This window comes from Muntiacus reevesi, chromosome 12 (assembly GCF_963930625.1).
Source record: "Muntiacus reevesi chromosome 12, mMunRee1.1, whole genome shotgun sequence".
In the NCBI taxonomy this organism is placed as follows: Eukaryota; Metazoa; Chordata; class Mammalia; order Artiodactyla; family Cervidae; genus Muntiacus; species Muntiacus reevesi.
Genome location: NC_089260.1, coordinates 24,232,657 through 24,246,253, shown reverse-complemented (window position 1 = coordinate 24,246,253; position 13,597 = coordinate 24,232,657). Strand labels below are relative to the sequence as shown.

Below are 13,597 nucleotides of genomic sequence, written 5' to 3'. Positions count from 1 at the left end.
GTGTCACAAATCTGGAGACCAGAAGTTCAAGGTCAATATTTTGGAAGGGTTGTTTCTTCAAAAACCTCTCTCCTTGGCTTACAGATGGCCATCTTTTCCCTGTGTCTTCACATAGTATTTCCATGGTACATGCTTGTATCCTAATCTTTTCTGTTCATCAGGACACAGTCATATAGGATTAGAGTGCATCCCAATGAAGTCTTTTTTAACTTAATTGCCTTTGTAAAGATCCTATCTCCAAATATAGTTGGAGGCTTGGCCTTCAACTTATGAATTTCAACAGTTGTTACTTAGTCACTAAGTCATGTCTGAATCTTTTGTGACCCCATGCATGGTAGCCTTCCAGGCTCCTCTGTCCATGGGATTTCCCAGGCAAGAATACTGGAGTGGGTTGCCATTTCCTTCTCAAGGGGATCTTCCTGACCCAGCGATAGAACTGGAGTCTCCTGCATTGGCAGGCGGATTCTTTACCACTGAACCACCAGGGAAGCCTGAATTTCAGGAGTTGTTATTCAGTCTCTAAGTCATGTCCCACTCTGCAGCTAGAGACTGCAGCATGCCAGGTTTTACTGTCCTTCACTGTCTCCCAGAGTTTGCTCAAACCAATGTCCACCGAGTAAGTGATGCTATCCAACCATCTCATCCTTTGCTACCCTCTCTTCCTTTTGCCATCGATCCTTCCCAGCATCAGGGTCTTTTCCAATGAGCTGGCTCTTCACATCAGGTGGCTGAACTACTGACACTTCAACCTCAGCATCATCCTTCCAATGAATATTCAGGGTTAATTTCCTTTAGGATTGACTGACTTGATCTCCCTGCTATCCAAGAGACTCACAAGAGGCTTCTCCAACATGACAATTCAAAAGCATGAATTCTTCAGTGCTCAGTCTTCTTTATGGTCCAATTCTCACATCCATACATGACTCTGGAAAAACCGTAGGTTTGGCTATATGGACCTTTGTTGGCAAAGTGATGTCTTTGCTTTTTAATATGCTGTCTAGGTTTGCCATAGCTTTCCTTTCAGGGAGCAAGTGTCTTTTAATTTCATGGCTGCAGTCATTATTAGTGGTGATTTTGGAACCCAAGAAAATAAAACCTGTCACTGCTTCCACTTTTTCCCCTTCTATTTGACATGAAGTGATGGGACCTGATGCCATGATCTTAGTTTTTTGAATGTTGAGATTTAAACCAGCTTTTTCACTCTCCTCTTTCACTCTCATCAAGAGGCTCTTTAGTTCCTCTTTGCTTTCTGTCATTAGAGTGGTGTCATCTGTGTACCTGAGGTCATTGATATTTCTCCCTGCAATCTTGATTCCAGCTTGTGCTTCATCCATCCTGGCATTTCATATGATGTACTCTGCATATAAGTTAAATAAACAGGGTGACAATATACAGCCTTGTTACTCTTTTCCCAATTTTGAGCCAGTCATTTCCTTTAAGGTTCTAACTGTTGCCTCTTGACCCGTGTAGAGGTTTCTCAGGAGATAGGTAAGGTGGTCTGGTATTCCCAATTCTTTAAGAATGTTACAGTTTGTTGCAATCCACACAGTCAAAGACTTTAGCATAATAAAGGAAAGCAGAAGTAAATGTTTTTCTGGAACTCCCTTGCTTTCTCTGCTGCTGCTGCTAAGTCGCCTCAGTCGTGTCCGACTCTGTGTGACCCCATAGACAGCAGAGCCTGGTGGGGATTCTCCAGGCAAGAACACTGGAGTGGGCTGCTATTTCCTTCTCCAATGCATGAACGTGAAAGTGAAGTCGTTCAGTCGTGTCCCAACTCTTTGCGACCCCATGGACTGCAGCCCACCAGGCTCCTCTGCCCATGGGATTTTCCAGGCAAGAGTACTGGAGTGGGTTGCCATTGCCTTCTCCTTGCTTTCTCTATGACCCAACAAACGTAGGTCATTTGATTTCTGGTTCCTCTGGCTTTTCTAAACTCAGCTTACACATCTTGAAGTTCTTGGTTCACATATTGCTGAAGCCTAGCTTGAAGAATTTTGAGCATAATCTTACTAGCCAAGAGAACACACTGGTCAGAGCAAACACCCTCTTCCAGCGACACAAGAGAACACTCTACACATGGACATCACCAAATGGTCAATATCGAAATCAGACTGATTATATTCTTTGCAGCCAAAGATGGAGAAGCTCTATATAATCAGCAAAAACAAGACCAGGCGCTGACTGTGGCTCAGATCATGAGCTCCTTATTGCCAAATTCAGACTTAAGTTGAAGAAAGTAGGGAAAGCCACAAAACCATTCAGGTATGACCTAAATCAAATCCCTTTCTATTATACAGTGGAAGTGACAAATAGATTCAAGGGATTAGAGCTGATAGACAAGAATGCCTGAAGAACTATGGGTGGAGGTTTGTGACAGTGTACAGGAGGCAGTGATCAAGCCATCTCCAAGAAAAAGAAATGCAAAAAGGCAAAATGGTTGTCTGAGGAGGCCTTACAAATAGCTGAGAAAAGAAGAGACACAAAAGGCCAAGGAGAAAAGGAAAGATATACCCATTTGAATGCAGAGTTCCAAAGAATAGCGAGGAGACATAAGAAAGTCTTCCTCAGTGATCAATGCAAAATAGAGAAAAACAATAGAATGGGAAAGACTAGAGATCTCTTTAAGAAAATTAAAGATACCAAAGGAACATTCATGCAAAGATGGGTTCAATAAAGGACAGAAATGGTATGGACCTAACAGAAGTAGAATATATTAAGAAGAGGTGGCAATAATACAAGAACATATACAGAAGAATTCTGTATATATATTGTATATACTGTATATAAACTATACAATATATATTGTACTGTGCAATATATGTTGTATTGTACAATTCAAGTTGTACAATACATATACTATTGTATATACTATATATATATATATATATATATATACACACAGAATATATACAGAAGAATTATACAAAAAAGATCTTGATGACTCAGATAACCATGGCTAGGATCACTCACCTAGAGCCAGACATCCTGGAATGCAAAGTCAAGTGGGCCTTAGGAAGCATCACTACAAACAAAACCAGAGGAGATGATGGAATTCCAGTTGATGTATTTCAAATCCTAAAAGATGATGCTGTGAAAGTGCTGCACTCAATATGCCAGCAAATCTGGAAAACTCAGCAGTTGCCACAGGACTGGAGAAGGTCAGTTTATATTCCAATCCCAAAGAAAGGCAATGCCAAAGAAAGTTCAAACTACCACACAATTGCACTCATCTCACACTCGCAAAGTAATGCTCAAAATACTCCAAGCCAGGCTTCAACAGTACATGAACCGTGAACTTCTATATGTTCAAACTGGATTTAGAAAAAGCAAAGGAACCAGAGATCAGATTGCCATCGTCCATTATATCATCAAAAAAGCAAGAGAGTTCCAGAAAAACATCTACTTCTGCTTGATTGATTACGCCAAAGCCCTTGACTGTGTAGATCACAACAAACTGTGGGCAATTCTTTAAGAAATGGGAAGACCAGACCACCTTACCTGCCTTCTAAGAAATCTGTATGCAGGTCAAGAAGCAAGATTTAGAACCAGATATGGAACAACAGACTGGTTCCAAAACAGGAAAGGAATACGTCAAGGCTGTATGTTGTTAGCCTGCTTATTTAATTTACATGCAGAGTACATCATGTGAAATGTCGGGTTGGATGAAGCACAAGCTGGAATCAAGGTTGCCAGGAGAAATATCAATAATATCAGATATGCCAGTGATACAACCCTTTTGGTAGAAAGTGAAGAGAAACTAAAGAGCCTCTTAATGAAAGTGAAAGAGGAGAGTGAAAAAGTTGGCTTAAAATCCAACATTTAAAAAACTAAGATCATGGCATCTGGTCCCATCATTTCATGGCAAATAGATGGGGAAACAATGGAAACAGTGAGAGACTTTATTTTTTATGGGGCTCCAAAATCACTGCAGATGGTGATTGCAGCCATGAAATTAAAAGACACTTGCTCCTTGGAAGAAAAGCTATGACCAACCTAGACAGTATGCTAAAAAGCAGAGACTTTACTTTGCTGACAAAATCCATCTAGCCAAAGCTATGGTTTTTCCAGTAGTCATGTATGGATGTGAAAGTTGGACTATAAAGAAAGCTGAGTGCCGAAGAATTGATGCTTTTGAGCTGTAGTGTTTGAGACAACTCTTGGGAGTCCCTGCAAGGGGATCAAACCAGTCAAAAGTAAAGGAAATCAATCCTGAATATTCACTGGAAGGACTATTGCTGAAGCTGAAGCTCCAATACTTTGGCCACCTGATGGGAAGAACTGACTCATTGGAAAAGACCCTGATGCTGGGAAAGATTGAAGGCAGCAGGAGAAGGGGACGACAGACAATGAGATGGTTTGATGACATCACCGACTCGGTGGACATGTGTTTGAGCAAGCTCTGGGAGTTGGTTTGGATAGGGAAGCCTGGTGTGCTGCAATCCATGGGGTCACAAAAAGTTGGACACAACTGAGCAAGTGAGCTTACTAGCATGCAAAATGAGTGCAATTGTTCAGTAGTTTAAACATTCTTTGGCATTGCCTTTCTTTAGGATTAGAATAAAAACTGAACTTTTCTGGTCCTGAGGCCACTGCTGAGTTTTCCAAATTTGCTGACATATTGTGTGTGGCACTTCAACAGCATCATCTTTTAGGATTTGAAATAGCTAAGCTGGAATTCCATCACCTCCACTAGCTTTGTTCTTAGTAATGCATCCTATGACCCATTTGACTTCAGAGTCCAGAAGGTCTGACTCTAGGTTAGTGATCACACCATCGTGTTTATCCAGGTCATTAAGACCTTTCTTGTATAGTTCTGTGTATTCTTGCCACCTCTTATTAATCTCTTTTGCTTCTGTTTTGTCCTACCCATTTCTATCCTTTATCATGCCCATCCTACATGAAGTGTTCCCTTGATATCTCCAATTTTCTTGAGGAGATCTCTAGTCTTTCAAGTTCTATTGATTTCCTCTACTTTTGCATTGTTCATTTAAGAAGGTCTTATCTTCCCTTGCTATTCTCTGAAACTCTACATTCAGTTGGGTATATTTTTCCCTTTCTCCTTTGCTTTTCAGTTCTCTTCTTTCCTCAGCTATTTGTAAAGCCTCCCCAAACAATCACTTTGCCTTCTTGCATTTCTTTTTCTTTGGAATGTTTTTGGTCACTGCCTCCTGTGCAGTGTTACAAGCTCTGTTTATAGTTCTCCAGGCACTCTGTCTACCAGATCTAATCCCTTGAATGTTTTTGTCACCTCCACTGTATAATCGTACCAGATTTTATTGAGGTCATACCTGAATGACTTAGTAGTTTTCCCTAGTTTATTTAATTTAAGCCTGAATTTTGCAATAAGGAGCTGATGATCTGAGCCACAGTCAGCTCCCAGTCTTGTTTTTACTGACTGTATAGGGCTTCTCCATCTTTGGCTACAAAGAATATAATCAATCTGATTTCACTATTGACCATTTGGTGATGTCTACGTGTAGAGATGTCCCTTGTGTTGCTGGAAAAAGGTGTTTGCTATGACCAGTGTGTTATCTTGACAAAACTCTGTTAGCCTTCACCCTGCTTCATTTTTTACTCCAAACTTGCCTGTTACTCCAGGTATCTCTTGACTTCCTACTTTTGCATTCCAATTCCCTAAGGTGAAAAGCACATTTTTGGGTGTGTTTGTGTTAGTTCTAGAAAGTATTGTAGGTCTTCCTAGAACCAGTCAGTTTCAGCTTCTTCAGCATTAGTGGTTGGTGCATAGATTTGGATTACTGAGATGCTGAATGGTTTGCCTTGGAAATGAACTATCATTCTATCATTTTTGAAGTTGCACCCAAGTACTGCATTTCAGACTCTTTTGTTGACTATGAGGGCTACTCCATTTCTCCTAAGGGGTTTTTGCCCACAGTAGTAGATATAATGATCATCTGAATTAAATTCATCCATCCTTGTCCATTTTAATTCACTGATTTCTATGATACCAATGTTCACTCTTGCCATCTTCTGTTTGACTACATTCAATTTACCTTGATTCAGGGACCTACTATTCCAGGTTCCTATGCAATATTGTTCTTTACAGCATCAGACTTGACTTTCACCAGCAGATACATCCACAACTGAGCATTGTTTCCACTTTGGCCCATCAGCTTTCTTCTTTATGGAGCTATTAATAATTGCCCTCTGCTCTTCCCCAGTAGCATATTGGACACCTTCTAATCTGGGGAAGGTCTCATCTTCTGGGGTCATATATTTTTGCCTTTTCATAATTCATGGGGTTCTCTCAGTATGAATACCATGGTGGTTTGTCATTCCCTTCTTCAGTGGACCACATTTTATGAGAACTCTCCACTATGACCTGTCCATCTTGGGTTGCTCATAGTTTCGTTGAGTTTTACAAACCCCTTCACAACAACAAGGCTGTGATCCATGAATGGGGATTTTCAGGAGAGGGGGGCGCAATTCAGCCCATAACAAGGTTAGATATACATTTAGGTCATCCAAACAGGAGGGTCGATGACAGGCTTGATTGGTGCAGGACTTGGGACAATCGCAATAGTCGCAATAATGTGTGAGTGATGATCAGAGCCTGAGCTAGAAAGAGGACAGTGTATTGAAGCGAAATGCTAAAGGATTTATCAGGAAAAAAGAGCTTGCAGGATAGAATTCAAACTCCTCAGTATAGTCTGTAGAGCCTTTGACAATTCAGCCCTGAGCCCTCAACGGAGCCGAATGTTCTGTCACTCACCATCACACATGCTACCCTCTAGGCGTAAAGACCTTCTCAAAGTCTCTGATCACTTTTTCTCCAGGTCAAGTCTGTGTGCCTGATCTTCCCTCTTCAGGAAATATTCTTTTCCCTTTTCTTGTTCAGCTAAACATCTATTCAGGCAGAGGTAGCCCAGTGTTATCTTCCCAGTGAAACCCCAGTTTTCTCTGGCAGCGAATCACTTCCTCCTCCAGACACTGTGCACAGACTCTCTCACATGGTGCTCTGATTCTTTTATATTTTACAGCTTGTCACCCCTACTAAACCATAAACTCCTTTTGGGATGGGATTGGTTCTCTTTCTTTGTTTCCCCAGAGGCTGACATGGTGATCAGCAAACAGAAATTGTGAAGGTATCTGATGAATGCATGAGAAAGTCTTCTTCTGATACCACTGATATCCTACGAGGTGAGGCCTTGCTTGTCATTCCTCTGTAACATCTCTTTTTAACTAAAACACTAGGAAGGGACTAAAGCAATAAAGTCATATTTTCCATATTTGGGGCTGAATCTCTCTTATAAAAAGAAGCAAGATATTTTCACGAACCAGCAAGGAAAATTCCAAGGGAAAAGCCAGGCAAATCAGCAGAGTTTCCAATTTGTCACAACTTTAATCCTTCTTATAAATCACTTCTAGTATAATCTTAAAGGACAAAATACCACTGTCTTCATGTCTTTTTCTATTGAAGAACTTTAGGAGTGACTCCCATGCCTATCTGGTTAAATCCAAGTCTCCCAGTCTGGTTTTGAAGATTTTCCACAGCCTGGCTGTGTTTCACCTATCCAATCCACTGTCCACCCAACAGTCAGAATTAACTTCCTGAAACACAGATAAGATTATTACTCTCACACTCAAAACTACTTTAAGGCTCCTCATGACCACAGATAAATTTCACATTCCTCACAGAAGCTTTCTACTATTTAGCCCTGGTCTTGTGTTTTCTGTAACATCTAGTTTTCTGTCTCCAGCTCTTACCTTTCTCCTGAATTCCAGATTCATATGCACCACTGCCTAATCCATATTTCAACTTAGATATCTAATAGAAATCCAAAACACAGTATGCCCAACTCTTAATTTCTCTCCTTTAAATATGCAACTATCACATCCTTCCTTACCTCAGCAAATGGTCTCTAGGTCTAGAAAGACCTTAGAGTTATCTTGGACCCTTGTCATCTAATCTACTGGCAAATTTTGCTAGTTCTGCATTCAGAAAATAGTCAGAATTTCACTACTGTCCACAACTCTTTCAGTGCTACCACTCTGATCTAAGCCACCATCATCATGTTTGTTATTTCAGTAGTCCCTTAACTGGTCCCTCTGCATATATGTTTGTTTCCCCACCGTCTTTCAAACCCTCGAGGCCATATATTATATTACTACATTCATATGACAGTCCTAAATAGTTATGCTTTTTTAAGGATAACTCTGATTATATGCCTTCTCTGCTCAAAACCCTCCAATAGCTTCCCATCTCCTTCAGAATGCAATCCAGTCTTTACTATGGCCTACAAATCATTATGTCATCTGCCCCACCACTCCCTCTCTGAACTCATCTTTTTCCACACTTTCTCTTGCTCAGTCAGCTATTGAATTTCAAGCCTCCTTGTTATCCCTAAAGGATACAAAGTGCACTTTTACTTCCATACCTTTATACTTAATGTTCCTTCACCTGGAGTTTTTCTCCTCTAGGCAGCCACAGGCACCCTCACTTCCTTCAGATCTCTTTTCAAATTCTACTTTATCAGAAAGGCCTTCTTGGCTACTTTATATAAATCAACAACACTTCCCATCATTTTTTAACTTTACCTTGCATATTGTTCTTCATAGCATTTATCACCACCAAATTATGCATTTGTTAATATGTTTTTATTTGTCTCCCCCAACTTGAATATAGGCTTCTTTAGAGAAGGCAGTTTGTTTTCTTTACTGACATATTCCCAGGACCTAGACCAGTGCACAGCATATTGTAAGCATTCAGTTTATATTGAATGAACAATTGCCCCTTATTAGAGTGAAAGTTCCTGTGGCCAGAGACTAGCTCTCACAAATTATATATTCCCTTTAACACCTAGCTTAGTATCTTGAATATGGTAAAAGTTCAAAGTGATAATCAAATTGAAGTGCATCTTATTTCTCTCTGCTTCTCAAAGATGCTCACTGTTCCTTTTTGACAATTTTCCATACTCTACCTGCTTCCTTCCCTCCTCTGTTGAAGCTCCCTTCTGGTGGAAGCCTCAGTTCCTACAATTTCTCTCTTTAATGTTCTCTTTTCCTGCATGCATGCTAAGTTGCTTCAGTCATGTGGGATTCTTTGCAACCCAGTGGACTATAGCCCGCTAGGCTCCTCTGTCCATGGAATTCTCCAGGCAAGAATATTGGAAGGGGTTGCCATGCCCTCCTCCAGGGGATCTTCCCAACCCAGGGAACCTGCATTTCATGTGTCTTCTGCATTGTCAGGTGGGTTCTTTACCACTAACGCCACCTGGGAAGACCCCTCTTTTCCTTTCTATATTCTGTTAAAACTTTGGTCTCTGGTCATCCAGGAAACTTCATATTACAACTATAATTTCTCAACTTTTAGAGGCTACAGAGACTATTCCCTATATTACAGCACCCTAGACTATCACTTATTCTCTGCTTCATGGAAATTCAGCCTTGCTTTCCCGATAATACTGAAGTGACACTATGGCCAAGATCATGTTGTACTTTCAAATCCTTGAATACAGCTAGTACAAGGCTCTACTCATGATAAGTGATTAAACTATATGAACTGATCCAGAATAGTATTTCCACTTGCATACCAGACAGCATCACTTGGATATCTAATAGGGATCTTATTCTGTCTGAAACAGAATTCCTGATTTTAGCACTCATACATAATCCTTTGTCATCCCCCCCCACCCACCTTCACCAGCAGGTATTCAGTTTTTTAAGCTCAAAGTCTAGGAATCATTTTTTAAATTAAACTTTTATTCTGAGATCATAGATTCACAAGCAGTTGTAAGAAATAATATGAAGATTCCACATATCCTTTACTTAGTTTCCTCCAGTGGAAAATTATATGCAAAATGACAGCATACTCGGACAGTTCCTCAAATGATTAAAGAGTTACCATACAGCCCAGCAAATGCCACCTCTGAATATTAAGAGAACTGAAAACTTACATACACATAAAAATGTGTACACAAATGTATACAGCAGCATTATTCATAGAACTCAAAAAGTAGAAACAACCCAAATGTCTATCAGCAGATGGATGGGTAAACAATATGTGGTATGTCTGTGTAAGGGACTATGATTCAGGCCTAAAAAGGAATGAACTACTAATATATGCTACAACTTGGATAAACCTTGAAAACATGGTGCAAAGTGAAAACAGTCAGATCCAAAAAGTCATATATAATAGTATTCCATTCATATGAAAGTCCTGAATTGGAAAATCTTTAGAGATAGAAAGTAGAGTAGTAGACTAGGGTAGAAGGATCAAGAAGAGGAGATGGAAAAGTTTTAGAGAGGTAATCAGGCCAGATGATTTAGGGATTTTTAGGCTATTTAAGGGGCTTCCCCAGTGACTCAGTGGTAAGGAATCTGCTTGCAATGCAGGAGTCTCGAGAGATGTAGGTTTGATCCCTGGGTCGGGAAGATCCCTTGGAGGAGGGCATGGCAAGCACTCCAGTATTCTTGCCTGGAGAATCCCATGGACAGAGAAGCCTGGCAGGCTACAATCCATAGGGCCACAAAGGGTTGGCCTCAACTGAAGCAACTTAGCATGCACAGGCTATTTAAAGACTTACACATTTTTCTCTGAGTGAGATTACAAGGCCTGGAGGATTTTGAGCATAATTTGACTTTTAAAAGTCACTTTGTCAGACTTAAGAGAACAAACTAATGGTTGTCTGCACAAATTTAAAATGGATAACCAACAAGGACCTACTGTACAGCACATGGAACTCTGCTCAATATTATGTGGCAGCCTGGATGGGAGAGAGTCTGGGGGAGAATGGATTCATGTATATATATGGATGAGTTCCTTCACTGGTCACCTGAAACTATCACATTATTAATCGGCTCTACCCCAGTACAAAATAAAAAGTTTATTTTTAAAAAGTCACTCTGGCCACTGCATGGAGTAAAAACCAGAGGATGAAAAGAGGGAAAGCAAGGTGATTAGTGAAGAGGCTATTCTAAAAATCACGATAATAGTGGTTTGGAGTAGGCATTAATCTTGTAGGTGTTGTGAACTGATTGATCAGGACCTGCTTTAAATGTAGAGCCAGAGGATTTGTTGGTGGGGTCAATGTAGAATAAGAGAAAATTCAAGGATGACTCAAATATTTTGTGTCTGAACTGGACAGATGAAGTGGGCATTCACTGAGATGGAGAAGAGTGTAAAAGAAGTAGGTTTTGCCCAGAGAATTACATAGGGAATTTGATTTTGGACACATTAATGTTATATTGAGTTGGCTGTTAACTACTAGTCTTGTTGCGGCTCTAATTAGGGAGTTGTCAATGTGTAGATTGCCTTTTGGTTGGATGACAGCACTTAGGGTAATGGCCTAGAGCATGCTCTAGGAAGAATGAAGAGGTCAAAGACACCAAGGCACTCCAAAATGAAGAGGCCTGAAAGATGACAAGGAACTGGCAAAGGAGACAAGAGTACTTAGAATAAAGCTTACATTCCCTACCTTAATCATCACCTGGCCCTTCTCCATATCTTTAACCTCACTCTCCAGTCACAGAGGCTACTCAGTTTTTGAAAAACACCAAGTCCTTTCCTGTCTCATTGTCTTTGCTGTGCTTCCACCAGGCATGTTTTCACCCAGGCTCTAATTTTGTTCATCTGCCCCTGTTACCACAACTTCGGCTAAATTGTAACCCTGAATTTTCTCTAAACTCCATAATTAAAAAGCCCCAATCTGGCATCGCCTCACTCCATGACCCACACACACACCAAGTTATGGCTCTTACTATAATCTTAAATTATTTCACTTGTAGTTTTTGTCTAGAAACCCATCCTACCTTAATTTAACAAATGCTTATGAAATGATTACTATACACCAAATATAAATTCAGCTGTTCCTCCTTGTGTGTGATTTTCTGGAGAGCAGGAGCCTCAGTATCTTGTCCTCCACCGCACCTCCAATACAAACGACATTGTCTCAGCCAATCAATTCTTGAGTTTTCAGTATTTGTTAATGGAACTGATCGCAACGGTGGCTCAGCCATAAGGGATCAGCCAGCAATGCCGAGACTTGTAGGAGACGCGGGTTCCATCCCTGGGTTGGAAAGATACCCTGGAGTAGGAAATGGCAACCCACTACAGTATTCTTGCCTGGGAAATCCCATGGACCGAGGAGCCTGGTGGTCTGCAGTCCATGGGGTCGCAAGAGTCGGACAGGACTCAGGGATTAAACAACAACTTCAAGACATCTATTGGTCTTGAAGAAATTTCGCCTGACACTCCACCCAGCCCCACAGTGGCCGGGAGGGAGGGAGGAACTAGGGAGGGAGGATCACACGCATGCGCTATTGTTCTCTGAGCGCTCGAGTTTGAACCCCGCCCCTTTCTTTGACTGGTTTAGCCACTGCACTTGCGCAGTTCGGGACTGTTTGTTCCTTTGTCGGCGCTATCAATAAAGTTTTAGCGAGCGCACACTTTCCTTTTCCTTGGCAAGATGGCGGAGTACGACTTGACCACTCGCATCGCGCACTTTTTAGATCGGCATTTAGTCTTTCCGTTGCTTGAGTTTCTCTCCGTAAAAGAGGTAAGGGGTTTTCTGAGCGCGCGGAAGGTGTGGGGAGTGTGTGAGATGCGAGGTTAGGCCAAAAAGCAGTGGCGGTAGCCTTAGGCCTGACACGTGTGAGGCGGCCGCGAGTCTGGTCTTGAGACGGGCTGTAAGGACCTGCTAGTAGCTTAGCGTCAACCCTGTTGATTAGCTACGCGGAATTGTGCCGTGAGCTGGGTTAAGGTGACAACACGCAACTCGGGCGAAAGGGAGTGATTTCCTCTTCACTTCTTGAGGTGCCGGTGCCTTAGGGACTTCCGCGTCATTCCTCTCGGAAGTTGACGATTGGCAGGCTCTGCCGTAGTAATGCTTGACTAGCTGGCGTCTAAAAGCAAAAAATTAATTTTTTTTTTCCCGGGCACTGTAGGAAAGGTGGCTTTGGCTCTGTGCTATTCCGTGCCGGTTGGTTTGGAATGATTTTCTTACGCTTATATATCTAGTCCCTTGGTTTCCGTAAAGTTATGAGTCCTTTGCGAGGAGTTTAGTGTTTCTGTAGATAGCCACTTCCTAGAAGCGTCGCATGTTTTGTTCGATGGGAAGGGGGACCCCAAAAATAATAAACGAGCAATTTTTATTTTGAAAGTTGGTTTTCCACGTATAGATGTACGGACTTGGAGTCATGGAATTGGTCGCTAATGTTCATTTAGCTATTCAAGATACCTTGAAAAAGTATTTGGTTCTGGACCTCATTTAAAAACATGTCTCAGCCCTAAAAGTTTCGAAATCTTAGTTGCATATTCGTTTATTGGGAAATTGGTGCATTTTAGTAGTTATATTAAAGCGATACTGCTGTGAGGAAAGAATTAGAATATTGACCAGAAAAAATAGACGCATTCTGTTTCCAGAAGCAGTTTAAAACTCGAGTCAACTTAGGGCACACTAGATTTGGGAAGTAGATTTTGTGTGTTCGAACAACAAAAAAATTTAAAAGCCCTACAAATAAACATTAAATTGTTATGATAAGTTTTCAGATTTTCCCATGGTGCTTTGGACAGGTATAACCCTCAAATTCGTATTAACCTATTCTAAAAACCTACAGACAAATTTATAGTTGTTGAAAT

General features: G+C 41.0%; 1 protein-coding gene across 1 annotated transcript in view; it reads left to right on the top strand.

Moving 5' to 3' along the window:
- Positions 1–12,365: 12,365 nt before the first annotated feature.
- The window catches only part of EIF3E (eukaryotic translation initiation factor 3 subunit E), a 49,415-nt gene continuing 48,183 nt past the window's right edge, over positions 12,366–13,597 (top strand). The window contains exon 1 of the mRNA XM_065902709.1: positions 12,366–12,515. Within this exon, the coding sequence (XP_065758781.1) occupies positions 12,426–12,515 (90 nt within the window). The 5' untranslated portion in view covers positions 12,366–12,425. The remainder of the gene's footprint in view (positions 12,516–13,597) is intronic.